Here is a 14990-nt window from a genome sequence, read left to right as displayed (position 1 = left end):
TAGTAAAATAAAACATATGATTTATAATACATGCATACATTCAATAGTGTGGGTTTGACTTAAAAAAAACAGTTTTAGCTTTTTCGTGTATGCAACAATGCAACAATTAAGTGGGCTCACCTTGCAGAAACACAAAAAATACAGTGGTGTACAACATTGAGCAATTGAGATTAGTGCAATACATTGATTTCACTGTGAGAAGTATCTATCCATTGCTGCAAACAGGATTCAATTCTTGTCAAGAACCTGAAAAAGGACCCTAAGACCCTGAGCAGTGCTTAAGATCAGCGGTCCCCAACCCCCGGGCCTCGGACCGGTACCGGTCCGTGAGTCGTTTGGTACCGGGCTGCGAGAGTAGAGGCTCAGGTATGAAATGTATGGTTTTCAGGGTTTTTATCAGTTTTCAGCGTTATTTTGTTATCGTTTTGATCGTTAACTCGGTTTTCTTGGGTCTTTTCACGTGTGTTAAAGGTCCGTCCATGAAAATATTGTCGGGCATAAACCGGTCTGTGGCGCAAAAAAGGTTGGGGACCGCTGCTTAAGATGACTGTGTCAATTCCAGAGAACTCTACTGAACTGGCTATTTGAAAATTTTGAGCTGTTTTTCCACTAACTTTGCTGGTAATTGTGGCTATACCTAAAGATATACCTAAAGATGATCACGTTTATATCTTCTTTTTTTGTTGTGTGGGTCTGTAAGGTTGAATGTTGTACTGTTACATAAAGATGGGATGGTTCCCATAAACAGTAAGAAATTACACATTGCTCATTGTTTTTTTTAAAAAGTAACACAAGTAAAGACATAATTGTAACTAAAGTAATTAAAGTTTGACATTTCTTGGTGATTTTGAAGTAGTTATTACTTCCTTAATTACTTTACATTTTAAATAGTTTTATAAATAAATAATTTTTATTCATCTTATCTTTTTTTGCATTACTCTAACATGACCTTAGGTGTACCATCACACTAGTTAGACTACAGTCCCAAATAAACAGCATGAGGACTCTAGCTGCTTGGCTGGGATCAATGTGCATGTCACTTTCAAGCTCGAAGTAGTTTGTACTTGCATGTTCTTGTCCTTCAATGCACTAAAATGAAAGAAATGCCCATATGGCACTTTTAATGATTTTCTCTTCTTCTAATCTGTCTTCAAGGAGATGACCTTTGTAACACAAGTAAGAACACAGTTGTAACTAGAATGTGAGTACTGGTCTAAGGTGAACACTTGGAAAAAATGAAATGCAGTGATTGAAGAACAGACTGATGATTGAAATCAGTGAAAATATTAACGTTGTTAAAGATATAGATCTTCCCAGGAATCAGTTTAGGGGAGCTGCAGTGATCAACTATTTTCAGGGTGTACGGCAAAGACAAAGCTTTGACTTTGGCCTTCTTCCCATGGACTTTTAGCATGCTCTTGAAAACAATGCTACGCAGAGACACACTTTCCACAATCCCAATGCGCACTAAACAGAGATGCAGAACATTGCATTACAAATACACATTATTTTTCAATGGCATTTCTTCCAATATGTGTATATATTTCATACCTTTATTGCAAAGAGAAGTTTTGTTCAGATTATTCACAGATAGATGTCGGTATTCTGAAAAAAAGTGTATAGACATATTATTGGTAAAATGCAGAATCTGGGCTGTGCCATCATGTTAAAATGACACAAAATTAAGTTCTACTTTGTGAGAGGACATCTAAATGTATGCGACTGACCATTAATCATCTTTCTCTGATCCTGTTCTGATTCATTGATTAATGTAAGCCTCCCAGCGCAGCACGACCACAAAGTGGTGTTGTAATAGAGGTGACCACAGCATCCAAATCCTGTCTTGACAGTGTAAAGCACCTCTTTGTCCTCACCTGAGCAGCAAATCTCCTGGTTTTGAAAAGATATTATGTGTTATTGTTAATAAAAACATAATTGTTTGCAGTCACTGAGGCATTGTGTTAATTCAGTCAGGCCACATTACATGTTAAGCCAATAATCTTGCTACATCCTCAGTTATCAGCTCTTTGTTACAAAAACATTGTAATATTTTATCAGCTCTTTGTTACAAAAACATTGTAACATTAGCAGAGAAAATTTGGCAAGCTTTTTATGGGTGCAACCCCAATATTCAACTTTGCTATTTAGAAGATTTCCAGTTGTATAGCATTCATTACTAAACAGTACTTTCAATGGTGTAGTGGGAGGGAGCTGCTGCTTTCTTAAGTTTTTCCCCAGACCTATATCAATTAATTTTCTTCAAAAAATACGCTTCATGTTCCTTCACAAAAAAATCTAGCATTAAAAGTTAGCATCAGTTATGCTAACCACTGTAGCCAAAAGTAACTTTAAATCATGTTTCGTGCCTACAACAGGCAGAAGCCTGTTTAAAGGGGATGAAGCAGTGGTAGGAAATACAAAATACTTTGTTGACGCCATCAATATCACTGACTCTACCTGTGGCTTTTGCAGAATGGATCCACAGCACTGCGCATCCCCTCCATGCTCATCTAATGATGTCAGATTGTACAGTGTTCCTGCACAGCACTTCATCTGTGGGTCTTTAATGTTGTAGGCTTTGACCCCACAGCAGTGGATGTTTCTCAGTCTGGGATGTCTGGTTGGAAAACAGAGGTATCAATTAATATCAAATATGGAGAGTGAGATGAAAAATGTAAGCTTATTGGAGCCTGAGTTATATGAGTCATTATCTATATTGATAGATTTCAGCCTGAAAGGTATTATCTTCATTTCTTCAGCACAGGGTTTACACAGTGAAAGAAAAACATTGGAGCTGCAGCTTCAGCACTCCGTCAGGATCTACACAGAATGCATTTATACCCAGAGCCATTCTCAACCACACTTTCACAGCTACTACAAGTAGAAACGGACTTATGAGAGCAGCCAAGACTCAACCAGTTCAACTGATACAAAACTGAACATAAATGAAGAACTAAAACCCAGATATAAATAGCTGCTGATTTGGGTGATAACTCTGATAACATTACAACGGTTTCCAACCCATTTATCAATGCAAAATATTGAATGGTACAATAAATTAAATTCCTAAATATTTTAGTTCTTCTAAATAGATAAATTACTGGAATTGTGGCAAGCAAACACAAAGTTTTCCACAATAAATTTGATCTCAAATTGTGCCAAATACTGTCAGAGACTCAAAAAGAAGAAATTCTTTAATAATCCATGTGAAGCACACACACACACACACACACACACACACACACACACGCACACACACACACACACACACGCACACACACACACACACACACACACACACGCACACACGCACACACGCACGCACACACGCACGCACACACACACACACACAATCACCTGTGTCCATTGCAGCAAATCTCAACATCAGGCTGGTAAATTTCTGTCCCACAGCAGTGTTGTCCTGGGCTGCCATGAAAGTGAGAACAACACATGGTCCCTTTAGCCGGGTTGTAAGGAATACCTATCTCTGAACATTCCTCTCCATCGTCTCTGCCCTCGTACAAGCTCTTATTACAACACAGAACTCCACGTTGTGCCGAGCCATACGGTGTCTCTCCACAGCACTGGAAGAATCAGAGATAATACAGTAACATTGCAGCGTTGTGACACAACCTGTCTCTGTAACTTTAAAATTTTATTGCACATAGGTGAACACAAAAATGTATTAGTTTTGGAAAATAAAAAGATGAAAAATTGAAAATCAGTAATATTAAAAGCAAAGAAAAAGGATTACAATTTTACATTAAGTACATCTAATTTCATAATGTGTCTTGTTTTAGTCTTACCAGACTTGGTATCCTTTTGCAGCAGTGGTAAGTATGCCTTTAGATGACTTTTACGCACCACATTAAAAACACCCAGTTACTTTATAAAAGGAGCGGGGTGGAGCTCCATGCTTTCTCGTGGAAGGTGCATACAAAGAACTTGCATTTCTGGAATGACTGGGACCCTGTTGCTAGCTCTATACATTTTAAGTTATTTTAACTGAATTTAATACTGTAATGTATATGCTAACATTTACTTAGTCAAAATCTCACTAGTATGGCCTTAATACATTTTTCTCTCTCTTTTTTAAGGAACAGTGCTTTGGTCTTCTGGCTTCATAAGGAAAGAGTGGGTTGATTTTGCCACAGACATTGTTGACTTGCACTGAAATGAAAAATTCATCTAGTTGATCAGGGTTGAAAAAAAAATGAACAATGAAAACATTACTTGATCTATCCAAGGCTTCTTTCCTGATACACATCCATCACAACAGACTTGTGTATGGGGGTTGTACACAGTGGGTGGTGTCTTCCTTTTACCTAAATAGAGAGGTGTGATGGTCAGAAGGGTGGAAAGATGAGAGAGTGCAGTGAAAAACTTATCAGAGTAAACATGTTGAGATGAATAATGTCCACAAAAGATGACTCAAAGGGTCTGAGAGAGAAGAAATTATACATGGTCACATTCAGCATGTTTACTTGTAGCTGCATTTTCTAATACAATACCCTCTTTCATATTCACAAGTAAGAGCCTGCTTATTTTCCCATCCTTTGCACTGTACTGATGATAAAATTGAGATTTCAGCTCAGTCATGTCTGTGAAGCAATCAACAATCTGATCTTCCTTCCCTCTCCTCTGCCATGTATTGCTTATCCACATGTTAAAAATGCTAAAATGCCAAATCATGCTTTGTTTTTATCAGCAAGAGTTGGATGTTTTATATCTTGCGAAACATAAGCAAGAGGTGATGTAATCTCCTCAGAGGAAGGGAAAGACCCTAGTGTGGGCTTAACCCATATTCACTTTTAAAACCCTTAACGTTTGGGAAAAACTCCGAAAGGTAAAACATTAGACAGATGTGGAGGAATTACCAACCACAAAAAAACTGAAGCATGTGAAGCCAAATGTGCGAAAATCAGAGTGAAAGAGAAACAGTGGGAAAGTGGAGAGAGTGGAAAACATCTCGTAAGCAGAAACTAAAAGTTGGCTGACTTTCTGGTTCAACAACATGTCATAAACATAACAAGTTACAGGGGTACTGCAAAGTTCATGAACCCATTCAGAGCTCCAGGCAGTTTTTTAAAACAAACAAGCTGCTGTTTGAAGTTTATTGTTACGTCAGTAGTCTTTTTAGTGCCTCTAATGATTATTCTTTAATTATTCTCAAATCTCATTATAGTTTTTAAAGGATTTATCAAAGAATGTCAGCGTAGGTCTCAATCATCCAGGTCATGGTAATCCAAGGAGCCTGGAAAAACAAAATGACCAGACTTCTTTGCTTCACCTCGTATCTGACAAGCTTCTTCAGTCCAAAACAAATGGTGGAGACTGAGAGTCCCAAATATTTAAACCGTAGTGGGATTTGTCCCTTAAGAGAGTCATTGACCCACTATTGATCCCATACCTCATCAAATGGGCCAAGTTGTGAAAAAGGATGTGAGTCATTATTAGCAGAGGTTTCAGGTGAAACCATCATGTGACCTATTGAGGTTAACTGACTGAGTGAAGATGTGAGTGGGCGTCAAGGCCCCTGGGAAGGAATCTCAAAACTGGATTGTAGGTTACAGTCAGTTGGTGTCGTAAGGAGTTTGCCCTACCAGCATGACATCTCAGCGCACTTCGAACCCAGCCAGACACTCTGGTTAATCCCAAGGACAAAATGCTCAAACACAAGCTAAACTAGTGTTTCCTACCCACCTGCTGCTCATAGGTGTGCTGTGAGAAATGATCAGGTGTACCGTGGAAGATTATGTGGTTCCACCTGATTAGTATTGTAAGCGAACGGTGTGAGTAATGGGCAGAACAATTACATTATCTACCACTAGAGGGCAGTACAACTACCTCCTCTAATTAAATAGGTTGCCAACTGCCAGTAAAACAGAAGAAGACCAAGGAGAAATTACATAATTATCATGCTGAGTGAGACAACTCAGTGTGTAAAAGCAATAAATATTGAAAAGAATAAGTAGTCAATCTGACCTGGATCCTGGAGAAAATTCTGACCCAGATGAATGCCCTAGCATGAGTAGTGGTCTGAAGAAAGCAAAAAAGGTATACTGGGGACAAACCAAGCCAATTCTGCTATGCATGGTGCGCCAGAAAAAATGATCAATGGTGGTGTGCTGTGTGATTTTACTAATGTGAAATATGTGCCGTGGTTCCAAAAGATTGGGAAACACTGCTCTACCATTTTTATTTTATTTATTTATTTTTTATTACAAAGCTTAATGATTTATAGGATGATGGAAGAAGATATGTGATAAGTTACGGTTGTCATGTGGGCCAAAATGCCAGGAGATTTTTATGACACATTTCAGCCCTACACTAATGCTGCACATAATGACAACATTGGCACTACAGACATGTTACATTAAAACAGGTTGCTACTAAACATTTAGATGTCTGTATCCATAGAGTGAAAATAAAAACAGTTCAATACATGCAGGCTTGTTTACAACCTTTTTCAGACGTCATTGCATTGCTTTTCTTATACGCATCATTCCATCTTTCCTGATGGAAGACAGATAGTACTTCACTGTCTGCAAGTATGACGTGACATTCTTCACTGTCATTAAATATAAGACATAATTTTGCGAAGTACTACATCTTTCAGTTTGTATGAAGAAACATTGTTCACTGTTTTATGTATTTCAGCAACCTGGGGGACTAAAGTCAGACAAAAACAGCTTTTGTCCTTTTGGTTCTTTATTCCCAAGAAAGTATAGTAAACAAAAAACGTATTCACACACCTAAGATTAGAATTTAACACAACTTGTTTCTGCTCTTTTTGTGTAAAGGTAATTCCTAAAAAATGTTTCTCTGGTAAATTTTGGTGGGAAGGACACTTTCTTGGCAGGCTTATAGCAGTCTTTTTCTTAAGATGACAGCTTAAATGCACCCATTTCACTACATGCCAACAAAAAAACATCAAGCCATTCACTTTTCAGTAGTGCGCAGGACTTGAGTAACTTGTACCATGAAATTCCTATTAATGCTTTGACATAAATAGAGGATTTGGAGGAACTTCTGCCAGTTCTGCAAGTTAGACGATGTAAAATGATTGCTTATAACAGCATGACTCTGTAGAAGGGAACTGAATTGACTTGAGAACATTCAAAAAATACAAAGTGCACTTCAAAATCAAAAATACAAAAAAAGAAGTACAGAGGTACAGATGTTCCTTTCCCAGAAGGAATTGCATTTGAGATTTTTGACTTCCAAATTAGCAAAAATCCATCAAAAATAAGTACAATATCTCAGTTTCTTAATGTGCTATTCTGCCATAGTGTTACTTCAGATTTAAGATATTTAGTTTGAAAGTGTTTCTTTGAAAGACGTTTTTCTCTTTCACACAAGATAAAAAACTGAGCTAACTGCTTTGCTGGAAGCCGTGTTGGCACCACAGAGTGATGGGTAAGTCCCATGAGATGGTAACTAACAGATAAGGCAACCACATATCAAAACAAACAAACATGGAGACGGTGTTACCTGAGGCACAGAACCAGTGAGATTCTTGATTTCTCTCACAGCAGCGACGTTCCTTTGGATTGTAACATAACGACCCACAGAGATGTGTTTTTGGTTCAGTGCTGTGGATGTACAAAGACAAAAATAAACACAAACAGTCCACATCAACTTGTTATTATTGTGATGATCTATGTTTTTTTTTGTCTTTATTTGGCATTTTTAGTTTCCTTGTGCTTCCTGGTTTAATCATTTGTATTGATAGTTCTTAGTTACTTGTTTATTTAGTTTTAGTTAGTTATTTAGTTCATGTTCTCGTTGTCTTGGTCTCGTCTGTGTTCTCCCCGGCCTGTCATGTCTCCCTTGCTCTCTCACTGTCCTCGCTCTCTTGCTGTCCCTCGCTCTCTGTCTCTGTGTTGTGTTTCCTGTTTTATTTTGATAGTCCATGTCTCAAGTGCATTGTGTTCAGTTTTAATTCCCTTGTCTTGTTATGTCTGATTTTTTCCACCTGTTGCCCATCCCCTTGTTATCCTGTGCATTTAAGTCCTCAGTCTCCCTCTGCTCATTGCCGCGTCGTCCCAGTTTGCTGCATTTCCCTGCGTGTTCCCTTTTTTATCCCTAGTTTTGAGTTCCTAGTTTCCTAGTTTTAGTCCCCAGCTCTTGGTTTTTGAGTTTTGTATACTTGTACTTTTAAGCATTTTGTTACAGTGAATTAAGCTGCCTCCTTCAGTTAATTCCTTTGTCTCTGAGTCCTGCATTGTGTCCTGCCTCTGCTTTTCATACAGCACAACAATGACACTGCAGATGTTGTCCCTGGAATCTGCTTGAGCCAGTCTTCCAGTATTTGGATTACAGTTCCTAATGTTCCTACCACTGGGACCACTTTGGACTTTGACTTCCACGAAATCTGAATGTTGTGACATTTGAATAAAGTTATATTAAGAGTAAAACCTTTAGTCAACTTACCACTTAGACTGGCGCTCAACTATCTGACAAAAAAAAAAAGAAATAAAAAGGATGTTTTAATGCACCCATATTGGCAAATAAAGGACCAAAATGTTTCTTTACTGATCACTGTATGAATGAATACAAAGAGAATAAAAACCCTACATTTATTGGAGTGTATTTCTTACCTTTTCTCTCACACCTGTGGACATAAAGGATAAAGGTTTTTGACTGAAAATAAACAAATAAATAAAACAAATAATAGGATTTGATTTATAAAATGGTGCCAGATGGAACAAAGTGTAATCTTGACATTGTTTTTTTACAAGATTTTGAATTGCAATTAAATTAAATATAAAGTTAGGTATAAAACTTTTAAACTACTAAAAGTAAACACTTTTTAAAAATAGATTTCTAATATCTGTATGAGTTTGTCTTTGGCAAGTTCTGACTTTCACATAAAGCTGACTTACAGCCAGATGGATCCTTAGGTTGAATCTCAAGAACACCCTCCTTATTCAAAAAGCAACACTGAGTGTCAGTGTCATAATGGTTGTGACCACAGCACTGGTGATTACTGGAATTCCTCATTAGAATTATTTTGTTATTACTTGGGCCACAACACAGCTCCTTTTCCACATCATATGCCCCTGTGGAAAAGATCCAGATCTTAAAAACTGAAACACATGCAGTGTACCGTAATCGTAGCTAAGTTCATGTTATGCTACCACTGGGTTTACCTTTTTATCATGCAGTATAGCTTCAAAATACTGTTCTTATGTTTAAGTGGAATGCTTATTCTATAATTAGCTCGACTTACTTTTATCACAACATTTGTACTTCTGTGGAGATTTGTGAACAACATTTAACTGACAGCATAGTTGCGTATGTTTGTTGAAGGTTATATTTCCACATGGAAGAACTGCAGAGACAAAGACAAAGTCAACATACAGGCATCAGCTACAGTAATTTACACAACCTTCCTTTAACTACTGTATGATTAGTTTTGGACTTCGTGAAGATAAGAGATGATCAAAGGAAAATAGAAAATACAAAATTTGTTACTGTTTAGCATAAGCAACATTGTTGTTAGCTGTTGTCATATTGATAATCATCTATTACTGCTCTTGGCGGAGGCGGATGCATCCTATTTCCCTCTCCCTCCCTTATCTTTCCTGTTTGGCTTCTATGTCCTTGTCTAGTGTTTGGCACAATGATAACAGAGTTCTGGCTGATTGGAGCTGGCTTGGACCTGGTTTATCATAGAACAAAGAAAGTGGTTACAGTTGTTCAAAACCCCACAAGGCTGGCCGACACGATTGAAGATGAGTGAGTACTCAGACTGTCTTTATTGAACGCAATATTGATAAGATCTTGGAGAAGCTCATGGCTCTGCAATGGGAATTGAGAGACCTGATGACCAGTGATGGACATTCAGACCAACTTGGAAATTGGAATGCAGTTGTTCGTTCAAACCCAAATAACCATCTCCTACATGTGGCTACCCAAGGCCAAGACTGGCCAGAACAACAATCCTCATTGATGACATAACTGTGTTTTGACTATCTGCTCCTATCCTTTAAGGTCACATGCATCAGCTGGACACTGTTGACTTTTGCTTAACCAGGTTAAATGACACTCTCTCTCAAGTAGAACTTGTGTTCTACTTGAGAGAGTATTCTACTCCCACCGTGCTGTCTACATGGGTTAATACCTAACCTCGCCACCCCCCTTGCAAGTCATGTGATTTTATGTCGTAAGACCTGAAGATTTAGGTGCTTTCTGTGCTGAGGTGTTTTTTTCTGTTCTTAAACTGCTCTCCCCTTGGAGCTCAGTCTGGGAGAAGTTCTTTTTTCTCCTCCTCTTTTCTCATGTATTGTGTTTTTTTCATACCTCTCTGACCTGTCTTCCCAATGTTATGTTTGTGTACTCTATGTATGGTCAGAAGGGGTGCACATGATGGCGCCGCAGCCTTTAAAACAATTTCCCTCTGAATAATTAAAGTGTTATCAATCTATCAATTATAGTTTTTTAAAGAAAGGAAAGTTGGCTCCTTATTGGTAGCCATGTTTCTATTTTTTTCTTTCACCCTCTCTCACTTTTTTTCGCTTCACACAACACGTGATTGGTCAATATGTGTTTCTGCCTTGTGTTTGCAGCACTCGCAGCAGCAGTAGCACACAAACAGAGCAGGATGGAGAGAGAAAAGAGAGGTGTGGGCAACAACAAGAGTCAACATCGTCAAATTTGAAAGGTATAGTAAAGAAAATGAGTTACACCAAGAAAACACGCAAAACCTGGACACAGAGACTGTGCATTGTGGCAACAGTCCCCTCTGAGAGGATCTTCTCCAAAACAGGACAGATAATTACTGACAGAAAAAAATGGATCAGCTTCTCAAAGTTGAGGCACTTAGTATTTCTAAATGGTCTGGGTGTTCACTTTTTTGTTCTATATTTTATTGTGTTGTGGTTTGCAGTGTTAAGAGTTGAAATGTAAATAGTTGTGATGTGCAGTTACATGAGCTTACCTGCTGGAGAGTCCTCCATGCAGCAGTCTGAATCTTTAGGTTGTAACTCCAGAATGTTTTCCTTATTTGTACAGCAGCACTGAGTCTTGGTGTCATACTGGTTGTGGCCACAGCACCGGTGGTGGCTAGAATTCCTCACCAAAATTACCCTGTTATCAGTTGGACCACAACACAACTGCTTATCCTTATCAAAAACCTCTGTGGGGAAAAAACATGTTTTTTAAAAAAAAAATCATACTCAACCATAACTAAGTCTTTATTTTGCTGATAGTCCTACTGAAAACAATGATGCTTGTACTCAGCATCACCATTTGTTAAACATCTTTGTTTCTCACAAAGACATGTCATCTGGAATCAAAAATCTCAGTTTTATTGTTTCCTTTGTTTCTCTTTAGTTAAGTGGTTCTTGGATTGGATTGTACCAGTAGCTGTAAAGGACTGTTTACTGTATATAACACTATTTACTTTGGCACAACCCAACTGAAAGTTTCAAGCACGTCAAATAATTCTTTTTTTTACATTTGCCTTTGACATATGAGAAAAGGCAACTAACCTAAGTACAACACATCGTACTATTGGATGATGTGTTGTACTTAAAGAAAGTACATCAAAGTACGTCAAAGAAACACAATACAAGAAATCAAACTCAGTATTAGAAAAATGAAATGTAGAGAGAAATCTAAAACTACATAAATGCTAAACAGTGGCTACAACTCAGACACAACTCAAAATGTTTAGAACAAACATTAAAATTAAAAGAGAATCCAAAATTTAAACACTAGAAAAACAATGAAAAAAACAAACTCAAGAATTCACAAAAATAAAGCAAAAAAACAAAATAAGCTGCTTTGAGGAATCTAAAATAAAATTGTTACACCTTACTGAAATAAGGAGCTTCTTCAAAAGCACTGAAGAGGAATAGAGCCTGACTAGCTAAGCCTCAGTGTTTAACACTCAAGAAAATCAGATTGTTAAAAATTCACAGACACCTGAGATCTTGTGATGGTTTAGATGTAATGTTATGTTTTAATTGTATGATGTATGTTTGGTGTGATGTTTTTCACTAGTTTGTCCAGCATTGCTCACCTTTACCACAACATTCAGCCATTGGTCCAGGTTTTGCTGTGATGGTTGACTGACAACACATTTCATTGACTGGGTTGTACGCCTTCAGGTCACAGCACTTGGATACCTTTTCATTCAGACCCTGGTCAACACTGGCTGTAAAAACAAGACACGGATACCAGAACCACAGTGTAACTGCTGAACATGTGATGTCTGTTCATGTAAACAGTAATGTGTAAAATGTTACTGCCTGTCTGTAATTTCTATTAAAGCATTATTTTTTCCATCACATTCAGTTTCTTGCACAGTTAATGTCACCACTACAATTTTAGTTTACAAATGCATTACCTGTGATGTCATGCTCATGCTGTACTTTACAACAAGTGGCTGTTTCCGGATTGTAAGGCTCATTTCCACAACAAGAGAGACTTGCACCAGGGTAAAGTTTGTTTTCACAGCAAGTAGCCTCTTGGATGTCATACCATGTTCCATTACAGTCTTTTCTAAAAATAAAAGATAACATAAATAACAGTAAATACAGCTTTTGCTGTAGAACATATAATATTTCAAAGTGAGACTCTAGAAGATGCTTCCGACGTTCTGTGCTTACATTTAAAGTTTTTGTGAGGTTGTTTGGTTCATGCGCTAATAGCTTCCGCAATGTTTGCACTTTTGTGACAGACACAGGATCAGTTCTGGTCCCATGATTTAAGTTTAAAAACAAAATGGATTGTGCCCTTCCAGTTTTTTCCTCTCACTTTTCGGTACATTCTGATATGTAAATCATAATAGTGTCATCTTTAAAACACCGCATCGCTACAGTCTACATAACCATTACGTCTCCCCGTCTGTTCTTGTGTGAAACATGGCTTCTAATGCAGAGCTTAACCTGTAAAGATGGGTCAAGTGATTGAACTACAAAACACAAATAGTACAGACAGTGAGTGAGGAGGACTCACCGATAACAGTTGTTTCTGGAGGCTGCGCCGGTTCCTCCTGCAGAGTTTGTCAACAAGCACAGTCACGTGAGTCGCTTCTTAGTTAAGGCTAAAATAAGTTCATTTGTCAACATTTTTTTCTACATGATGAGAGTTACACATGGACTACTGCGACAATGGAGCCTATAATGGTAAAAACAAAAGTCCTTGGTGATCTGGGAAATGAGAATCCGTCTACCGCCCACGAGTCACGCTACCAGCTGTGATTTCTCACCAGCACTACTGTAAATTGCCGAATCGACATACATAACACGTTTTCGCACCTAAGGAATAACCGTCTGTTTCTGGTCGTTTCTGGTTGTTCAAAAAAGAACATTTATAATGTTCTTTTTTGAACAATAAAGAAATCAAGAAAAAAATAATAAAATAATAAAAAATAATAATATCAAATATGTATCATGCAGTGTTGTGCAAATAAATAAAGCTTAACCCTACTTACCACAAGCAAAAATCACCCAAGCTGAAAAATTAGCACAAAGCATTATTATTCAATTAAAACACACACGCGCGCACAAAAACCATATAACGCATCAAAAACGATTTCGGCAAATGATGTCAAATAACTTACCAAATCGTAGCGCCCAAAGCACGAACATTTTAAACTCTGATTACCCACTGAAAGTGAGATCCAAACTGACAAAGGGATGAGTTTAAATACTACGTTAGCCACACCTCCCTTGTGAGAATATCAGTGGCATTTATAAACAAACCGTGAAGCTGGTGTGAACACAAGACGGACGTGCAAAAGGCGTATGCACAACACTACTACTACTACTACTACTACTACTAATAATAATAATAATAATAATAACAACATTAAGCTCATTCTTGCCTTCCTTGTTTCCTTTCATAATGTTAGGTTCAGGTTTTATGGACTGGCTGAACAACGTTATGTTTGGATATTTTGTCCTAAATTGTCATACTCGGGATGTTTTCCCACAGTCCCACCGTCAAGATTACTCATACAATAACTGGACCTCAAGCCAATCTCCTTCCTGTCTCCGTTATTGCAGCTACTCAGTTTGACTGCACGGGTTAGAGTGGTATGATACAACAGCTGTTGTCTTCTTTCCCAACGCAATACAGTATTCTTATATTGTTTCTTCTGCTTCCCAACGTCTAATAACTGCAACTTTAAATGTACTCAAAGTAGAATGGTGACTGAAAATATAAATATCTTGTTCAGCTTGCCGTTGTTGCAAAACAGCATATAAGATTTTATTTTGGGAGATCGCAGGCATTTATTTCCCAAAATAAAGCACTTGGGATTTTAAGGATTGTGTAGCCATATAAAAGCAGTTTTTGCAAAGCATCAGAATACTGAGCAGCAATTTAACAGGTGGTGCACTACATCAACATCAAGAACTCCCAGTTGTCCCACAATGCGATTGGTCACTTGCAATGTTGAATCTGGAGCAACCTTAATTATGATGATGTGGGAACAACACCAACACGAGGATATCAGATAGTGCACATCCTGCAGTCACGTGCACTTCACTATAGCACAAACACGGGAAAACGACCATTCCAAAAGGAATGACATTTAGAAGACTCCATTATATTACATTTCTTTGCTCTCAATGTTATGATTGTCAATAAACGCTTTTTGTATAAAATAGTGCAATTTATGCCTTCAGCATCCGTGTGTAGAAGTTGTTAAACGGTTTGTTTGTTGTTTAAAGATTAAATAATAGTTGTTGTTTAAAAAAAAAAAAATCTAAAAAGAGACACACAGTGACCGACATAGAGGGATCATGTTTTAAGCGTACAATCTGTTTGTTTACTATCCGTTTTTTTCATCAAGAAAAAAAAAGAAAGAAACGAAAACACAAAAATCTAGATGCTGCAATAAAGCTGTGACTATTTGGAGGAGCGATAATATGTGTGCATAATGTTTTGACGTTTGTTTCTCGCATGCGCTAAAAGACGCGGGCCAAACAGGAAGTTGGCGAATGAAAACCTCAGGCCTGGCCGGCTGAATT

General features: G+C 37.8%; 1 protein-coding gene across 1 annotated transcript; it reads right to left on the bottom strand.

Moving 5' to 3' along the window:
* Positions 1-441: 441 nt before the first annotated feature.
* On the bottom strand, positions 442-13750 carry LOC120719944. Its single transcript, XM_040009504.1, has 17 exons — positions 13577-13750; positions 13448-13468; positions 12970-13006; positions 12359-12513; positions 12032-12166; positions 10946-11143; positions 9236-9337; positions 8889-9065; positions 8604-8617; positions 8437-8459; positions 7495-7595; positions 4234-4325; positions 3358-3584; positions 2458-2617; positions 1728-1890; positions 1552-1605; positions 442-1467 (listed from the first exon to the last, which is right to left on the bottom strand). The coding sequence occupies exons 1-17, from the start codon at positions 13602-13604 to the stop codon at positions 1214-1216; spliced, it is 1941 nt and encodes a 646-aa protein (XP_039865438.1). The 5' UTR covers positions 13605-13750; the 3' UTR covers positions 442-1213.
* Between the last annotated feature and the right edge of the window lie 1240 nt (positions 13751-14990).

This window comes from Simochromis diagramma, unplaced genomic scaffold (assembly GCF_900408965.1).
Source record: "Simochromis diagramma unplaced genomic scaffold, fSimDia1.1 OVJJ01000344.1, whole genome shotgun sequence".
Classification (NCBI taxonomy): Eukaryota; Metazoa; Chordata; class Actinopteri; order Cichliformes; family Cichlidae; genus Simochromis; species Simochromis diagramma.
Note: the sequence above shows the minus strand (reverse complement) of the source record. Positions and strands in the feature narration are given on the sequence as shown.

Excerpts from the sequence above, each read along its gene's own strand:
- LOC120719944 (XM_040009504.1), bottom strand. The coding sequence starts at position 13,604 with ATGTTCGTGCTTTGGGCGCTACGATTTG. Across the intron at positions 9,338-10,945 it reads CATGGAGGACTCTCCAGCAG|TTCTTCCATGTGGAAATATA; the intron begins GTAAGCTCATGT and ends TTGTCTCTGCAG. Across the intron at positions 1,891-2,457 it reads CCATTCTGCAAAAGCCACAG|GAGATTTGCTGCTCAGGTGA; the intron begins GTAGAGTCAGTG and ends TTTCAAAACCAG.